Source organism: Suricata suricatta, chromosome 16 (genome assembly GCF_006229205.1).
Source record: "Suricata suricatta isolate VVHF042 chromosome 16, meerkat_22Aug2017_6uvM2_HiC, whole genome shotgun sequence".
Classification (NCBI taxonomy): Eukaryota; Metazoa; Chordata; class Mammalia; order Carnivora; family Herpestidae; genus Suricata; species Suricata suricatta.
In genome coordinates this window covers 13,494,740-13,512,868 of record NC_043715.1, presented here as the reverse complement: position 1 = coordinate 13,512,868, position 18,129 = coordinate 13,494,740, and the positions used below count along the sequence as shown (strand labels likewise).

At 43.1% G+C, this 18,129-nt stretch overlaps 1 protein-coding gene across 6 annotated transcripts; it reads left to right on the top strand.

Annotated features, from left to right (window-relative positions):
- The first annotated feature begins 110 nt into the window (after nt 1-110).
- On the top strand, nt 111-17,718 carry ZNF821 (zinc finger protein 821). Of its 6 annotated transcripts, none has more exons than XM_029925709.1 (8): nt 145-274; nt 365-427; nt 3,222-3,338; nt 11,193-11,318; nt 13,940-14,085; nt 14,746-14,850; nt 15,812-15,978; nt 16,759-17,718. In XM_029925709.1, the coding sequence occupies exons 3-8, from the start codon at nt 3,299-3,301 to the stop codon at nt 17,411-17,413; spliced, it is 1,239 nt and encodes a 412-aa protein (XP_029781569.1). In that variant the 5' UTR covers nt 145-274; nt 365-427; nt 3,222-3,298; the 3' UTR covers nt 17,414-17,718. The 6 variants fall into 6 exon arrangements, with proteins under 6 accessions (XP_029781575.1, XP_029781569.1, XP_029781571.1 ...); XM_029925711.1 differs by adding an exon at nt 1,648-1,732 and having other exon boundaries at nt 145-427; XM_029925715.1 differs by lacking the exon at nt 16,759-17,718 and having other exon boundaries at nt 111-274; nt 14,746-14,906; nt 15,812-15,923.
- The last annotated feature ends 411 nt before the right edge of the window (nt 17,719-18,129 follow it).

Sequence of the window (18,129 nt, the reverse complement as noted above, 5' to 3'; positions counted from 1 at the left end):
TCGGGCCGGGCCGAGCGCGGCCGGGGCGGCCCCGGCGTCTGACAGGCTAGGGTGGAGCTGGGGGAGGGGGAGGATGGGCGTGGGAGTGCAGACCCGGGTGTCAGTCCCGCGTCGCGGTCTCGCAGAACGGCTTCTAAATTTAGATTTCTGAGAAGACTGTGTCGTCTGAGGGTTTGTTTGAGTCGCCTTGGAAGACCTCTGGCTTTTGTCGATAATTCCTGGGTATCTACCTGTTCTCAGAAGACTGAAACCAGAAAGACCATCTCGGCTGATGGTACACATTCTCCAGACCAAAGAAAGTGGGAACAGGGTGAACAGTGAGGTAGCTACGTGACCAGCTTTCTCATTCTCTCCTTTCTGGCAGATACAAATCACTGGGATTCAAGCTAGTTTACTTTGCTCCGTGGGAACTGCACCAGAGCTAGAGGTGGGAGTGCACCCTCTTTTCTTAAAGCTTGGATTTCACCTGTTCTTTTTTTTTTTTTTTTTTTTTTTTTCCTTCCCTCCATGCTAAAGTCTGTGGTGTGCCCTGGAAGCTGCAACCTAACACCTGTGGGAGACCTGGGACAATGTTAAGGGGAGATGTTGGCCTCCCTCCAAAGGACTCTTAACCTCGTTCTAAAGATAAAGCTTCCTTCCTTTCTACATAGACTCCCTTGTAAACCTGAACCTCACCGTTTACCTTTCTTCTCTTCCCGTTTTTTCTTCCACCTGGTGATGGTGTTCAGGCGGCTCTACATTTACATTTTTGTGTTAGTTTCAGATTCAGTTTTGGGAGCTGAGGCAGTGTTAAAAGAAAAACTGAATGTGTGATCTTTAGGGCAATGTGTCTATGAATTTTATGTTTTTATGGCCTATAAAACTGTTGTCTAACTTCAGAGCTCTTGCTATGTAGTTAAGAATGCACTTACATTGTCATTTATGTATGTATGTATTGTCTTACTTATTTATTTTCTTATTGAGTCCACAACCCCCCTGGCTTTCTTTTTATGAGTGAGGGAAGGGTATTCGCTTATCTCCCCCCCCGCGTAATCCCTCAGGTGTGAAGTCCCATTGGGTACCATCTGGTCAGTTCCCCATTTGTCCGCTAGGAGGATTGTGAGAGGCAGAGGACACTGCCTATTTCAATATGCAGATACTCATCTGTCCCTGACTTGTAGCTTCAGTATTGAACTGTTGCCTCACCAAAATGATCTGAATTGAGCATGTCTCAGGTTATCTGGCCTCCCTTCAGAAGGATCTTCATCACCTTTATCACACAGTTTCAATTCTGATCTTGATGAGGAGAAAATTTAAAGATTAGTTAATATTTCATTTTTCCCTTATATAATAGGTGTAGCTCGGCAAATGTTAGAAAAAAATGGTGAACAATGTGCATTTCATTCAACTTTCCATTTTATGATTCCACAGGAAAAGACCCAAAGTGAATATTCCTTCACTGCTTACACTAATAACTACTTGATTGGGAAGAAATGACCTTTGCAAACAAAACTTGGAACAGAAAATACATACCATTAGCATTAGCTCACCACATACTGCTCTCTGACTAGTTAAAGTTGATTTTACTGTATTCATTTAGAATTGTTTTTTTTGCTGTTGTTGTTGTTTTAATTAAAGATCTGAAAAAGAACTGTGTTTGATATGCAGATATGATAGAAGACTGCCTGAAAGCTGCTTCCTTTGCCACTTCCTGTGGAGGCCTGTCTTTGCCATTTGCGGTTTCTTTCTTTTGGTAAGGGGAGGCAGGATCTGATTACAGGTCTGAGGTCCTTGCTAACTACATGCAGGAGTTAGAAGTCTTCACTAACTGGAGTGCAGAAGCTAGCAGTAGCCTCTCAGAATGCCTGTGAAGGCATTAAACTACTTGCTTATTCAGTATAATTTGAAAAGGCAGGAAGTGAAAGAAAACTTAGAGGGTGACCAGATCCATATTCTTGTCCTTGGTAGGAAAGAGAATCTCTTTTTAATCTGTCTATTTATTCACTATGCCTTTCATAGAAATTTTCAGCTTTCACTACTAATCCCTTTCAGACTCTTTAACAACGCTTACTGCTGGAAAAGTCTTTCTTAGAAACTAACCAGGAACCTCCAGGCTTATGTATCTGTTCCTCCGGTTTCAGGGAAGCAGATGCAGGTCTCTGCAGCACTTCTCCTTTGGGGAGCTTTCCTCTTTGTTCTTCCCACTGATCTCTTTGCTACATGGAGGCTGGATTGAAAAGAGGCACTAAAGTTGTTAACTTTGACAGCCACTCCAGAGCATGTGAGCAGGGCCAGGTTGATGTTCTACACTGGGATGTTGAAAAATACTCAACAGTGTGGATAGCATCTGGCTCTTCTGGTGAAAGCTCATCTCCAACATTGGAAGCCTGATTTGAATTAGTGCCCTGTCATCCACAGTGCCCAGCACTGTGCCCACCTCACTGGATAGAGGCTCTATTTCCCATGCTGATTTCATTTATAGATGCCTAAAAGTTTTGAGATGTTTCCTGTCTCACAGGGATGTGGTGCTTTGTTACCTCCAGGCAAGATAACTTCTTGAAAAAATATCTGGAGGTTCCCATTTGTGCAGATTGCAGGGCTTGACTTCCAGTGGGCGTGTAACATGTGAGCTGCCACCCTCGTTAGCTTTCTTTTGCTTCCTTTTACATTCATGGGGGTTATCCATTTGAGCCTGCAGTGCTTCTAAAACTGTTTGCCTAAGTGTTTTGCTTCCTTTTCTATCCTGTGACCTTGATCATGATCACATAACAGTGTTCTGGATTCTACAGATAGATTTAAAGTAGAATTCTCTAAATCCTTCAAAGAGTCTTCTCTTAAACTTCTTGGGACTTTGATGTTGTGCTAGAGATTTCTTTCTTTCACTTCTCTCTTTTTAAAGTTTATTTATTTTGAGTGAGAGAGAAAGTGCAAGTGGGGAAGCGGTAGACAGAGAGGGAGAGAGGGAGAATCCCAAGCAGGCTCTGCTTTGTCAGCACACAGCCAAATGCGGGGCTTGAACTCACAAACTGTGAGATCATGACCACCTGAGCCCAAGTCAGATGCTTAACTGACCGAGCCACCCAGGCACCCCCATTTCTTTTTCTTTTTTTAAATTAGATCAATGATTTATAACTGGTGAGTTTTATATACTCAATAACTATTTTTTAAAAGTCTTTTTATCTTTAATTTTGTCTAATTTCAGGGGGAAATGGGATGTGCTAACAATATCCTTTTTATTGTAGGTCAGCACTCTGCAAGGAAGTAGTAACATATCCAGTTGTGAAACTGGGAAAGGCCAGAGTTTTAGGATCAGGAAAACATGTCCCGTCGGAAACAGACAAATCCAAATAAAGTTCACTGTGAGTACTGGGTTTTGTCTTCTGGAACCTGGGAACAGTGAGGGTTAAAATGAAAGAGTAATCTCAATTTAGGTGAGATGTTACACTAATTTGTGGAGGAAAAAAGGGTTAAAGAGGTTGAATGTGATGGGTTTAAAGTGTGTCTGGTTGTTGGAGGAAGTATTAGAAACCTGTCTTGGGAGTAAGTACACTTGATTCATCCTTAGTATTCACATTACCAGACATTTATAGGATGTCTGTGCAAAGCCTTGTGCTAGATCACAGGGCTCTAAAACAGTATAAGGATATATAAGACTGTAATGGAGCCACGGACATAGAAAATGATATCTAAAAACACAAGATAGTATATGCTGAGTGCCATCTAGGGATGCTGCAGACTGTGTGTACTACAGAAGATGAAGGAGAGAGTTCCATGGACTGAAGTAGCAAGGGAATGCTTCATGGAGAAGGCCCTAGACTGTGAACTTGAACTGGGCCTTAGAAGGTAGGAAGTAGATTTTTTAAAAAGGAAGAAGGAAGAGGTAAAATCAGGTAGGGAAAATGTTGTGAGCAAAGATAAAAGAAGGAATGCACATGTTCAGGGATAAGGAGACCTTGTAGAAGTTTTATTTATCCAGATATTCTAGGACATGAGGTTGGAGATGTTTAACTCAGGCCAAGTTCATATTTCACATCGTGGGCTGTACGGAGCTACTGAAGGTTTTCAGGCACAGAAGGGGAGTGGCACTTAGAATGCGCTGTTTTAGGACTACGAAGCAATGTGTATGATGGATCACGTGAGAGAAGGACTAGTAACAGGAAAACCGGGTATGCATTATTGCCTTGCATTATTTCTTAGCAGTTTTATATGTTTGTGTGTTTTATTTCAGTAATTAGACTATAAAATTCTAGAGGGCAGAGACTATGTCCCATTTATATTTCCTGCTATTTCTTTTTACTTCTAGCATTACTTACAGAGAATGTTAAAAGTGCCTTTTAAGTTAACCTTAATATATCTATGTAGATTTGATATAATTGAACTGTTTCCTATGATCTGGGCAGTTAAGCATCCTCACCCAAATGTTTAAAAACCAGCCACATAGCTCTGACCAAATAAAGTACAGCAGCCTCTGAAGAGAATTCATTGCCATAATATGTAACAGTTATTTTCAAGAAAAGCACTCTTCCACATATGAGTGGGTAGATTAGTCAAGGAGTTAAGAGGACTAAAGTTTATTAAAAATATCCTGCATATGCCAGGCACTCTGTACCTTAACTTATCTTATTGGGTCATTTCAAGAGGGAGAGAAGAAATAGTAGGAACAGAGGAATTAGGAGGATTTGAATATTTTATAGGTTAATGAGATTGGGGTGGCACACCTTCATATACAATTAAGTCTTCAACTTAAGTCCTGGAAAAGTTGTATAAGAGAACAAATTGGATGCTTCTGGGAGAATATTCTAGGAGAATAGGTGGATGTGGAAGTCTGCTTAATATAAAGGTGAGTGAGTCGTTTAAAAAGGGTTTAGAAATTGCTGCTACAACAGTAAAATATAGTGGGCCTGAATGTGAGGATTGTCAAGAGAAATATCTCTAGCCTTGGTAATCTATCACAGAGGTTTAGGAGGGTTGTCTTCTCCTCTCTCATTGAAAACAAGTATCAATAAAAGACACAGATGTGACCCCAACAAGGCAGGAAGGGAAAGGTACCCTTAGTGGATGGGTTCACAAATAAGGCAGTCCTAGGAGTTGGGTGTTTACTTACAAAACTTGTCTGTCCAAAGAGACTTGGTTAGATTTAAGAGTAGGTGGCAGGGATGATGGCCTGATTGTGATAAGGCCAAGGGAAGCCAGGCTTGTCTGGCCTGTGCCTGTGTCCATGTAGCATATATCCATCGGCTGAATCTCCTCCCTCCATACTTGAACCCAAGGTGAGTTAATATTGGGTCAGAAAACAGATGGACAAACAGGCCATGGAGAAGATAAGAGAGTATTCCGTCTCCACTGCTGCAGAAATGCAGTCTCCAGAGCCGAGTCAACATTGTATTGTGGTGGAGTGGGTGGGGCTTTGCAGGCTCTGTGGAAGTGACCATTATGAGGGCTGTGAACAGAATGTTCAGCTGCAACTAAAATCCAGACCCCCAGGGAGGGGCTGTTTTCAGAGATGCATTCGGATAGGGAACCATGAAGGCTTCTCAGATAATAGACTAAGCTTGACTGAAGAAGAAAAGACAGTGAGATTTGCTGGTGTCTCAGGACTTTCTGCTTATTTACTATTTGGAGACTGAAACGGATCCTATCTTTTTCAAAACAGCATCTTCTCCCTGCCCATGACAAAAGTGGCAAGTAGAAATAGGTAGTTGTAGTCTTCTGATTGCTTGAGTCTCCTATTCCCTTGCAGTGAAATGGAACCAATCAAATGTACTGCATTTAATGCTTATCTATTTAAAGTAAGTGGAATGGATTCAAGGTCTGGGAGGCAAGAATGTCTGCAGAAGCTTTGCTGAAATGTTAAAGCTAGTCAGCACTTGAATAATGGCTGAGCTCCATTACGTTACATCTGCCTTCTGGGAAGAAGATTATGTCATGAAGCTCAGAGCCAATTAAAAGAATATGTTAAAAATCTTACTGCTGTAGGGGTGCCTGGGTGGCTCAGTCTGTTAAGCATTGAACTCTTGATTTCAGTTCAGTTCACGATCTCATGGTTCATGGGTTCGAGGCCCATGTGGAGCTGTGCACTGAACTCGTGGACCCTGCTTGGGATTCTCTATCTCTCCTCTCTCTCTGCCACTCCTCAAATAAATAAATAAACTGAAAGAAAGAAAAAAGAAAAGAAAGAATCCCACTGCTATAGCCCGGCAGCATTTGTCAGGTCTACTTTAGAAGCCAGTGGGCAGGATGCACTGCATGCACTTGGCTTTCCTCAGGACTGTGTCTGGATCTGAATCACTGTCATGATCTCTCCTTTCCCCACAAACATCCACACGTACTCTTGTAGTTTGCTCAGTTCGTTGATAGATTAGACACAGAGCTTTTAGAAGAAAAGCCCAGAATTGTTAGTTTCAGAGAAACAGCTGAGGGGTATTAGACCTTCCTCTGCCCGTCGTTCATCTCACCTCCTGAGTACAAGTTTCTGTCGGCTGTTTTCTAGAGAGGTTGAAAATAGCCCCTTGTACACTCTCATTTGATGTGTTTATGCCAAGGAAACCACTAAGAAAAGAAAACTTTTGCTTCAGAGACTTTTGTTTTCATACTGAAAAGTACATACAAGACTAAAAACTTTGAATTTCAGTAAAAGCTTCTCAGCTTTTACAGAGAAATAGGGAAAAAAGCCTTTAAAGTCCCTTCTCTTCCAAAAATCTCAACTTGTTTTGTCCTTGTTCATTCTGTCAGCATCCTTGTGAGGTAAATGGCTGTGTTCCCAGCATGTGGCAGGTAGCACCTTGGGTCACAGGGACTGGCAGCTGGAATGGAATCCGAAGCCCCTCACTCCCAAGACTAGCTCATTTTTCCTGAATTTGACTTCTGCTCTGTTAGAATATTTTTCAGCTGCTTCACTTTCCTTAATTTCAGTCAGGCAGAAATGGCATGTGTTTAATTGCACCAAGGACTCAAGAAAGAATTGTAAAGTCTTTGCCTTTCTAGTCACTTTTATCCTAGGCTTCTCTGTTCTACCAACTTGCTTGGATGGCCTTGTTCTTGTCTAGTCTGGAAAACCTTAGCCAAATCAGACAAACAGTATCTTGATTTCATATCAAAAAAAGAAGAGGTAGCACCTTGCTTTTTACTGTAGAGCTTAGATAACTTGTTTTCAACTATTAATAGACAAATAAATATCCATGTTAAATAAGATGGTTGCCCTACATTTATATCTAGAGACTACTCCAATAGTCTCAAGATAGAAAGAAATAATAATTCTCCATTAGAAAAGCAGACAAATTTCTGATTCTGTGTCTCCCTCTCTCTCCGTCCTTCCCCCACTCACAATTGGCCTCTGTCTCTCAAAAATGAATAAACATTAAAATAAAAAATTTTTAATTAAAAAAGAAAAAGAAGCAGGCAGTTGTATAACACCTCTTAAGCACCAGTATCTCTATGGATCACATTATATTTGAGTTACATAGACATATTTTTAGCAGAGATCGCTACCTTTTTATGAAAGGATAATTCTGGACAGTCAGATTTAGAGCTTAGGTAAATAGGGCCTACTGGAAGATCATGATATGCCCAAGTCGCTTTTTTAATGTTTTTCTATATTTTGCTTTCTGTTGATGTTTAAGATAAGAATGGCCCTAAGGAATAAAGTTTACCTTAGCCTTTTCCAGGAGTTGGAAATAGAGCCAAACTGCCCAAAGGGAATAACAATTAATTTATTCTAACTATCCTAAATGAGATTGCCAGCAAAAGTCCTAGATAGGGAGGTTGTATGGAATTGACTCTTCTCTGTTCTGTGAAGGCCTAAGTATTTAGACAATATCAGTAGACAAAAATTTTGAGCTCAGGTTGATGGGTCTACACTTGATCTTAGCCAAAAGACCGAGAAGCGACCTTGATGGGTCTGAACTGAATCACTGGTTGATCTTTACAGGTACTTATCCTTTTAGATGCCCTTCTACTAATTCAATGTAATTGCCTATTAAGGTGGAAGGAAGTATGTGTTTTTCATATGTTATAAACCTAGTTTTTTGTGTGGGTAGGTTTCTTTAGAGGTGAAATGTGCCACTGATGAGAATGGTCTGCCCCTTGATAATTATGTGCTGGTACGTGACGTGTTCCTTAGTGCCATTTCTGCCCACGGTTTCCAGGTCCAAAAGCATCTACCCAGAAGAATTCAGTAACTAGTCCAGTTGGCCATGGTCTTGTGGTTATAGTGGAGACACTATGAAGAAAAATATTTTACTTCTGCAAAGAAGGATGAGAAGGTGCTATAACACATCATTCATTTTTTTCTCTTCCTTGCAATAATTTATGTCTAGTTTATGATCTTGATATTTTGGAAATGGACTTAAAGCAGCTTAGTTTTCTTTTACTTGAGTGCTCTGTGGCTAGAAGTTCACCTCTACTCCCATCCCCAGTGGCAATCCGAGTCGCCACAGTATTAGTTACTCTAGCCTTGGCATGGTAACTCATCACAGGGTATCAGAACCCTGAAAATGGTGGTTCCCTTTGTCATTTACCAGCCCTGAGAATATGATTTTGATCTTTGAGGTGGAGCATCAGTTTCTTCTGGTACGAAGGTAACATTATCCCTAGGATCAGAGTCATTCTTCTCACACAGAGACAAGTGTTTGTTTTCAGCAGCACAACTCTGATGAGCTATCTGAATTTCTTACAACTCTGCTAGAAAGGGCACCTTGGGGGGCGCCTGGGTGGCTCAGTTGGTTAAGCCTCCAACTTCAGCTCAGGTCAGATCTCACGTTCATGGGTTTGAGCCCCGCATCAGGCTCTGTGCTGACAGCTAGCTCAGAGCCTGGAGCCTGCTTCCGGTTCTGTGTCTCCTCTCTCTGCCCCTCCCCCTCTCATGCTCTGTCTCTCTCTGTATCAAAAATAAATCATTAAAAAAAATGAATAAATGTTAAAAAAAAATAAAAAAAAAAAAAAAAGAAAGGGCACCTTGGTGGCTCAGTCGATTGAGCATACAGCTTCAGATCAGGTGATGATCTTGTGATTCATGGGTTCAAGCCCCGCATCAGGCTGTGTGCTGACAGCTAGCTCGGAGCCTGGAGCCTGTCTTCAGAGTCTGTGTCTCCCTCTCTCTCTGACCCTCTCCTCCTCACGCTGTCTCTCTCTCAAAAATAAATAAAACATTAAAAAAATTTTTAAATATGGATATTTGGGGCGCCTGGGTAACTCAGTCAGTTAAATGTCTGACTTGAGCTTAGGTCATGATTCACAGTTCATGAGTTCGAGTCTCACATCGGTCTCTATGCTGACAGCTCAGAGCCTGGAGCCTGCTTCAAATTCTGTATGTCCCTGTCTCTCTGTCCCTCCCCTGCCTGCACTCTGTCTCTCTTCATCTCAAAAATAAACATTAAAAATTTTTAAAGAAAATACGGATATTAAAATTGCACAGATCCGGGTTCGAATACTTTGTTCTACTATAGACCTGAGTTTTCTCTTAAGTAAAATATGTGTAAGAATACCTACCACATAGAGTTTTGCAGAGAATTAAGATAAAAACTAAAGCACTGGGGCACCTATGTGGCTCAGTCAGTTAAGTGTACTGCTTCGGGTCAGGTCATGACCTTGTGGTTCATGGGTTCAAGCCCTTTATCGGGCTCTCTGCTGTCAGCATACAACCTACTTCAGATCCTCTGTCCTCCCCCCCCCCCTCTTCCTGCCCCTTCCCTGCTCATTCTCTCTCTCTCTCTCAAAATTAATAAGTAAACTTAGGGGCGCCTGGGTGGCTCAGTCGGTTAAGCCTCCGACTTCGGCTCAGGTCAGATCTCACATTCGTGGGTTCGAGCCCCACGTCAGGCTCTGTGCTGACAGCTAGCTCAGAGCCTGGAGCCTGCTTCCGGTTCTGTGTCTCCTCCTCTCTCTGACCCTCCCCCTCTCATGCTCTGTCTCTCACTGTAATAAAATAAATAAAACATTAAAAATAAATAAATAAGTAAACTTAAAAAAACCCCAAACTATAAAGCACTTAACATAGAGCCTGGAACCAGGACATGCCAAATAGTAGTTGTTATTAGTGTTTAGCACTTAGCATCTAGATGCTCACTGAAATTTTGCTGAACAAATGCCAAAGTCCACTTTACACCAGTTCTTTCATTGTCCAAGGACTGATAGCACAGGTCAACTGGCCATTTCTCCTGCCTCCTTGTATCCTGTCTTGGAACCTGAGCCTGTTTATATTCCTTTTTTCTCTTCAGTAAGAAAGCGCCTGGCCTATTGTCAGACATTTCACTAGGGCTTTTTATTATTCTCTTTTGGTGGCTGGGAGTGGGGACTGTAGTTTCCACTCTGACTGAGATAATGGAAACCTTGAGAAACCCAATTCTCTTTTCTCCTTATGCCTGGCCTCTTAGAAATAAAAGAGCACTTAAATGTTAACTCTTCAGTAACCACACCCATCCTAGGTAGAGTTCATCTCAAATAAGTGCATTATCAAGGACAGGTCCTGGGCTTTTGGATACTCCATATGAAAAAAGAAAAAGGAAAAAATACCACACTGACCAGGAAGACTAGATAAAATATTATTTCTTGCAGATGAGTTGGTGTGTTTTAGGAAGTTTGTTCCTCAGCAAAAATGAGTTCACATATTATCTGTTTTCCTTTTATTATGTTATTCAACCAGTCATTGATTTGCTTGTGGCTAACTTTGGTAGACCAAGAGTCAAGGAAGAACTTCCAGAGTATCTCTTGAAAGGAGAGTGGATGAAAGATGAGATTAGAGAGCTTGTTATTTGGAAGGACTATTGGAAGCACTCGTGTATGGTCAGAGATGACCTCGGAGCCAGGGCCGCAGTGTTAGTGCACCAGGCTTCAGAGATTGTGCCCACACTTGTGGCCCCATCTTTATTACCCCATCACTTTGCTTCTTCTGCCTCTGTCTCCCCAATCCTGATGAAAGGTTATACGTGGAATTGATATCCTGACATTAAATTTGTAAAGTAGCAATTGATTACCTTTTGAAAGGAGTCAAGATTGGGAGGATTTAAGCAAGTGATGCTTTCTAGAGCATCTGGCTTACTGCCCAGGAAGAACAGCCGTGCCCAGAAACTCCAGGAGGCAGCAAGTTAGGAGATGGAAGACCCCACAATAGAGTACCTGTCTGTCTCAGACCTTTGAACGGTCTGATTTTCCAACCCGCTTGCCTGGGGATCTGCTGCCCAGCTGGTGGCCTGACTATTTTTCCTTGTGACCACCAGGGGATCAAGTATTTGCTGGGCTAGAAGAGCAAGCCCGCCAGGCGATGATGAAAACTGATTTTCCTGGAGACCTTGGCAGTCAGCGACAAGCTATCCAACAACTAAGAGATCAGGACTCCAGTAGCAGTGAGTTCTGCACCTTCTGGTAATGACTCAGGGCAATGGGAGAAGAATTATCAGAGTGTGTGTGCTCTGGGGATTGTGCATGGGGGTTGGGAGGAAGACGTGAAGAAAGAGATTTGTGGATCTTCAGTGTTCTCAAAGGTGTTCTAAGGTGTATGAACATATGCTTGTCCAGCGAGAGGCATTATGTTTTTTTGACTCATGGACTGCAGTACTTGACACAGTGCAACACACAGATAAGATTGTGATGACTGTGATAGACAGGGGCGTAGGGATGATTGGTACTCCAGCAGTCCCTGGGTTAGGTCAAATGAAAAGAATCCCTGTCTCCTAGAATCCATTTACTCATAATTAACAAAATTTAAGATTGGCATTAATGAAATTTTTGTTTAAGGCCCCAGTTTGAATGTTACACAAGAAGATTTGCTTACAGATGAGATTAGGCATCATATAAAATGGTAAAGCCTGGGTACCTGGGGGGCTCACTCTGTAGAGCATGTGACTCTTGATCTCAAGGTTGTGAGTTTGAGCCCTACAGTGGGCATAGACACTACCTTTAAAATAATGAATTTTTTTTTTAGAAAAGGAATAAAATGTTAAAGTCTTCCTACACCAAGTCCTAAATAGATCCCTGGAAAGAGATGGAAAAGGCAGTGACCGTAACTAACTGAGCCTGATGAGTCATCTGTCCCATGACCTGCCTGAACAAATACATTTTGAGATGGGTTATTTCCTAGGATGATTTCCATACTTTACTAATCACATCCATCTGATACTGGTTGTTATTACTGTCAATCAAGAGTGACATTTTTTATCTTTCTCATTTGGGGTTAAAGAATAACAAAGAGGGAAAGAATTTAGTGGCCTTCTGGGAACTAGATTCCACTTAAATTAATAATTTAGAAAAAAATAATTTAGTATCTAATTGCTCAGGTACAGAAAAATGAACCCAAAGATTTCTAGAAAACTTGTGGGAGCCACCAGTTTGAGTAACAGGATAGGAATGGCAACATCCATAAAAGTCTAATAGGTTTCCATTCTCGAAAAGCTGCATTATCCCTCTAGATGGCATACTTATTTTTTAAATCTTTTTAGTAGAGAGCTATATACGGATTTTTGATCAGTCACCTAGTGTTTTTGATACAGTGTTGGCTTAGACTAAGTTTACAAGTATTTTGGATAAGCTGGTGAGAAAATAGAGTATGATTTAATCTGTTCCATTCCTTCATTGTTGAGATAAATACACACAAAAGCTTTAGGCTAGGGAATACGTACCATATAGATCTTTCCAGGGCCCAAAGCCAGTCCACCAGCCAAGCAGAGTATTGAATAGAGACTCACATAACTACTAGCAGATGATTTGGTTAGATTTTCTTATGAAGACAAAGAATGTAGCCAGTTTTGGCAGATACTGGTGGATTTAAAAACTCCACGAGGGGTGGTAGAGAGAGACCAGAGGCACTGTAGCTAGGAAAGCTGAGTCTTACAGGTGACAGTCTACCCTGTATTTCTCTTGCTCACAGTCATACCCAGGAAGCCAGGATCTAAGTGGTTGGGATGGGGCTGGAGTCTGACAGCTTCCCTGAGCTTGACTTTCTCTTGTGATCTTCAAGGTACCCGCAGTTTTTTTTCCCTTTCAGAATAAACTCCCTTTTGTTATCGCGGTTTTTAAAAAATCTTTTTGTTTTCCTCATATTTTATAAGTAATAGGGGAAAACATGAACCCACAAAAATCTTGCAGAGCCCCCAGCCACAGACAGACCTCCCACAGCCACATTCTACCCTCTAAATGGAAATAAATTCAGTTCTTACTTTAGTCATAAGAAATCATATCCAATCCTAAAGAATGGCCTATTCCCTCCACTTAATGCAGTTAGTTATCCATCAGATAATCCAAAGGACCACCAGAAACAATGGGCTTATTTAGCCTAGAATCCTGAGTTACTAGCAGAGTGAGAAGTACCACAACAAATCGCCTGAGGTTGGTTGCTGTGCTGTTTTTTTCCACTGGACTGAACAAACTTTTCCCTATAAAGTGACATTATTTTTAAGTAATTTACTATTGCCTCCTTTATTGATAAGAGGAAGGAAAAACTTATTGGTGTTTCTCTATATGCCTTGGGGAGAGAAAAGATGAGTGGGACAAAGAATAGAATAGTATATGTGATACCACGGAAGAATGGTGCAGGGGGCTTATGGAGAAAAGTAAGTAATAAAATCAGTGAGAAGTGTGGGTAGGTCAGAGGTGGTGTGTTGTAGGAATGAATGACCATGGTGGGAGATGTATTGGAGGAGTGATTTGAAGTATGAGATACTTGGGAATCATGTGTAAGAAGAATTATTTTTTATGATAATGTACAGGACCTAATAACCATTGTCTAATGCAGTTTTGCCTCACATTTTCTCTTTAGTGTGTAAATGGCATTGTAAATAATAGCTATGTAGCTCTTTCACTTAACATGATTTGTATCCATCTATCCAACTATATAAACAATTCTTTGATACAAACTCTGTTATGGAAGATCTGAAAATATTTTCATTATAGCTACACACTCTAAGTTGGAAAGCAACTCAAGGTTTATTTATGCAAAAATCAGAACTAGTGACCAGTCTGTGTGTTCCAGGTGACAGTGAGGGTGATGAAGAGGAGACCACACAAGATGAAGTCTCTTCCCACACATCAGAGGAAGATGGAGGGGTGGTCAAAGTGGAAAAAGAGTTAGAAAATGTGGAGCAACCTGTTGGTGGGAATGAAGTGGTAGAGCGTGAGGCAAGTGACAAATGGTTCCTGAGCCCAGAACCGCCCCCCCTTACCGCCCCCCCCCCCGTTCTTCTGCCTGGCCCTGATGCCCCATAGTCTCCTGGACCTTCATGGGAATCCTGTCTTCCTTCACAGCTCTCTTTCCCCAAACCTCAGACACAACTCTCATCACACCAGCTTTCCTGTCCACCCACATATCACTAACTGAGGTACTGAGGTACAGCTCCCCCACTTCTTTCCAGACAGAATATCCACTTTTGCAAGACTATGGCTGATTTCCTAAAATGTACTCTTGAATATGCTTGCAAATTTAAGTCAGAGTGTTACCTAAGGTGCTATCTTCTCACGAAATTGTTTCTTGAGGATTCATGTAAGAAGCACAGCCGGAGGGAAGCTAATCTGAGAGAGTTAACCTGAGGGGGAAAATAGGTAAGCTGTCCCTGGGGCAGCCCTGTGTCCCCATGGCAGGAAGCCTTGGAGAAAATAAAGATAGGGGCAAATTTAATTCCCTTGCCCTATTACGTTTTCCTTTAGTCCATAATGGGAACCTAAGAATAACATGTGATATCAGGTTGTGTTCCTTTTAACAGGAAAGCCTGTTGAAAGAAGTAGGGGCAGGGAAAAAATTGGTAAACAGTCTTAATGAGTTGCTTACTTGTTGAATTGCAGGTCACGGGGAACTTGAATTCTGACCCCCTGCTTGGACTCTGCCAGTGTCCTCTCTGCCAGCTAGACTGTGGGAGTCGGGAGCAGCTGATTGCTCACGTGTACCAGGTACAGGCCGGGGAGCCACTTGCTCTGGAACACGAGCGTCAGCAGCTCGTTTATTGGTTAGTCTTTGCCTCCAGCTCCCAGAGGAACTTGGGTTGTTGCTTCCAGTAAGAGTCTACTCCAGGTTCCAGAACATTTTAGAGACTAAGTGGGATATGTTGGGTAAGCCTGTTCTGGATTCCCAGGCAGACACCTTATGAAAATTAAGTATCATTTTTTCCCCCAGATTACTTAATGCATATTTTAAATAGTGAAATAGGAACTAAGATCCATTAATAATGAGGGCTTTGTTTTAAAGAAAAAAAAAGAGTTAACATAAATGTTTGTTATACAAGAGAAAGTATAAATGAGGGGATCAGAAGAACACAAGCTCGTGTACTTTTCTCCCTGATCCAATTGCAGAGCACCTCTGCCTTGTGATCTGTATTAGAAAGGCATCAGCACACATGCAGCCTGGGCTTTACCATAAAGATAGTTGGTTCACGAAGACACGTTTCTTTAGAGACTGTTTTGAAAAGAGTGAAGAGAAGGCAGGACGAAGTGCCTTCTGGATTCCAGTCTTCCAGCTAGCTTAGACGCTTGGCCCTCAGTGCTTCGTTACCACGCATTCATACCTGCACAGTGGGAAGCAAGCAGGTGGAACTTACCCCAAGCATGAATTCTTCGCAGGTTTTGAAGAGGGCTCTTGCTCTGGAGCCCTGTTGTTATCAGACCAGCTGCATGTTCCAGAACACAGTCAAAACTCAAACTAATGAAATCTGAACAATAATCTGAATGGTCTGACCCTTCTAAAGGCCTGTTAACACAAGACTCTTACTTTTCCAAGTGCTAAACAGGAAGAAGTGTTGCAAATCCCTTGTTCTGAGACTAAGGAAAGGGGACATTTCATGGAAAGCAGTCTCTAAGTGGGTATAACTTACCGTGAGGGTTGCATGAGTTGACAGATTAAGGCTCTGTTTTACAGCACACGGCAGCAGTGGTGAGCGCCAAGAGCTATATGTGTCCTGTCTGTGGCCGGGCCCTAAGTTCCCCAGGGTCTTTGGGTCGTCACCTCCTAATCCACTCGGAGGACCAGAGGTCTAACTGTGCTGTGTGTGGAGCCCGTTTTACCAGCCATGCCACATTTAACAGGTTAGCTGGCTACCTAAACCTCTTGCTCTGGGAACATATTACTGGGTGTGGGTTCTCCTTTCCCAAACACAACAAAAGCTAGAGATAGGTAATGCGAAGGCAACTGACTCTTGACTTTGGAAATACAAGTAATGAAACTAGTAAATATGCCCATTCCATTAGATATCCCCAAAGGGAAATGAATTCCCATTTCTTTCCTCTATCAGAATAATATTTTCATAAGAGATGGGGATGGGAGAAGCAGTCCAAGAACATTCATAACAAAGCTCCATAAAAGAAGTTACAGGGTGCTAAGAGGCCCCTGATGTGAGGACACAGTCTCCACTGCCCCTGGGAGACTGGAACTATGTGAATTGTGTCCTAGTTCCATTTGCCAAGGGTACAGTGCAGAGTCAGCCAAGGCAGGAGAGGCTGAGCTGGTTGACTCCCCTAAAGGCAACCTCCACTTCAAGGACTGCCGCTTCTACAGGAGGACTGCCCTACCTGGTTCTTAGGAATGCCACCAGCCAGCTGGAATGAAAACTGCATATTTGTGGGGGTCAGGCTGATACCTAGCAGTTGGCTTAGTCTCCAACTCCAGGTGGACTTGATGACTTGATAGACACCCTAGCCCAGAACAGGTGGGGGATAGGGGAGCTAGAAGAGGACTCCCAAGTACTTAAACTGACCCCTAGTGGTGAACTTGGAGCAACTGGCCCCGTAGGACCAGAGTAAATCAGAGCTGGATACCTGAGCTGGACTAGAAGGAGACACTAACCATCCAAAATTTTTGTATTCCAGCGAGAAACTCCCTGAAGTACTTAATATGGAATCGCTACCCCCAGCCCATAGTGAGGGCCCCTCCAGCGCTGAGGGGAAGGACATTGCCTTCAGTCCTCCAGTGTACCCTGCTGGAATTCTGCTTGTGTGCAACAATTGTGCTGCCTACCGTAAGCTACTGGAAGCACAGACCCCCAGTGTTCGCAAGTGGGCCCTGCGTCGACAGAACGAGCCTCTGGAAGTACGGCTGCAGCGGCTGGAACGAGAGCGCACGGCCAAGAAAAGCCGGCGGGACAATGAGACGCCGGAGGAGCGGGAAGTAAGGCGCATGAGGGACCGTGAAGCCAAGCGCCTGCAGCGCATGCAGGAGACTGATGAGCAGCGGGCACGCAGGCTGCAGCGGGATCGGGAGGCCATGAGGCTGAAGCGGGCCAATGAAACCCCAGAGAAGAGGCAGGCCCGGCTCATCCGGGAGCGGGAAGCCAAGCGGCTGAAGAGGAGGCTGGAGAAAATGGACATGATGTTGCGAGCTCAGTTTGGCCAGGACCCTTCTGCCATGGCAGCCTTAGCAGCCGAAATGAACTTCTTCCAGCTACCTGTGAGTGGGGTGGAGTTGGACAGCCAGCTCCTGGGCAAGATGGCCTTTGAAGAGCAAAACAGCAGCTCTCTGCACTGAACCCCGCCTGCCCTCCCACTCACCCAGGTCCCAGGGATCAGTGCAGTAGCCAGTCACAGGGCCCTGTCCTAAATGCCAGAGGCAGGCCCGGGTTGGCTGCAAGTGGACCTGCATACCTTTGCATGTGGGAAGAGGATGCTGGGGTCAGCTGGAAGCCTGCTTAATGCGGCTCCGGACAGGGGAGTAGGCACTCCCGAGAACTGTACTCCCCAGCCCACTGCTGCAGGGCATGTTTTTAGGACTGTGAGGCCCCGTGTGGCCCACGGAATTGTGAGGGCAAATAAATTAATTTTATCTTTACTGACCTTTTTCTGCTTTTCTCTCCATTTCATTCTAGCAAATGAAGTGATGTAGGAGAGACCTGGGGGAAAGTTTTAGGCAGGGACTTATGGTGGCTTGTCTTCTGAAGGGAGGGTGCGCCTCAGTTTAGGAGGCCCAGAGATCCCTTGTTTGGGCCTTTACAAGTTGATAAGACATACCTGACAATAAAGAACCAGTGCTGACTCTGTGAGGGTCCATTCCCACAGCCTAATAAAGATCATCTATAGTCCCAAAGGCCATTTAAACCTAGCTACCGTTTCCAAACTCAGAAGTAGATGTCTATTCTCCTAACTAGCATTTTCTAAAGAGATGCAGTATTTATTTAGGCTATGGGCTGGCTACTTTTCCCAGCAGAATTCAAATTGTCAAACTTTAAAAATCCTATCCTAGGGATG

Coding starts and splice junctions, on each gene's coding strand:
- ZNF821 (XM_029925709.1), top strand. CDS start 3,299: ATGTCCCGTCGGAAACAGACAAATCCAAATAAAGTTCACT. Junction 3,339..11,192: donor AAATCCAAATAAAGTTCACT/GTGAGTACTGGG, acceptor TGTGACCACCAG/GGGATCAAGTATTTGCTGGG. Junction 15,979..16,758: donor AGCCATGCCACATTTAACAG/GTTAGCTGGCTA, acceptor TTTGTATTCCAG/CGAGAAACTCCCTGAAGTAC.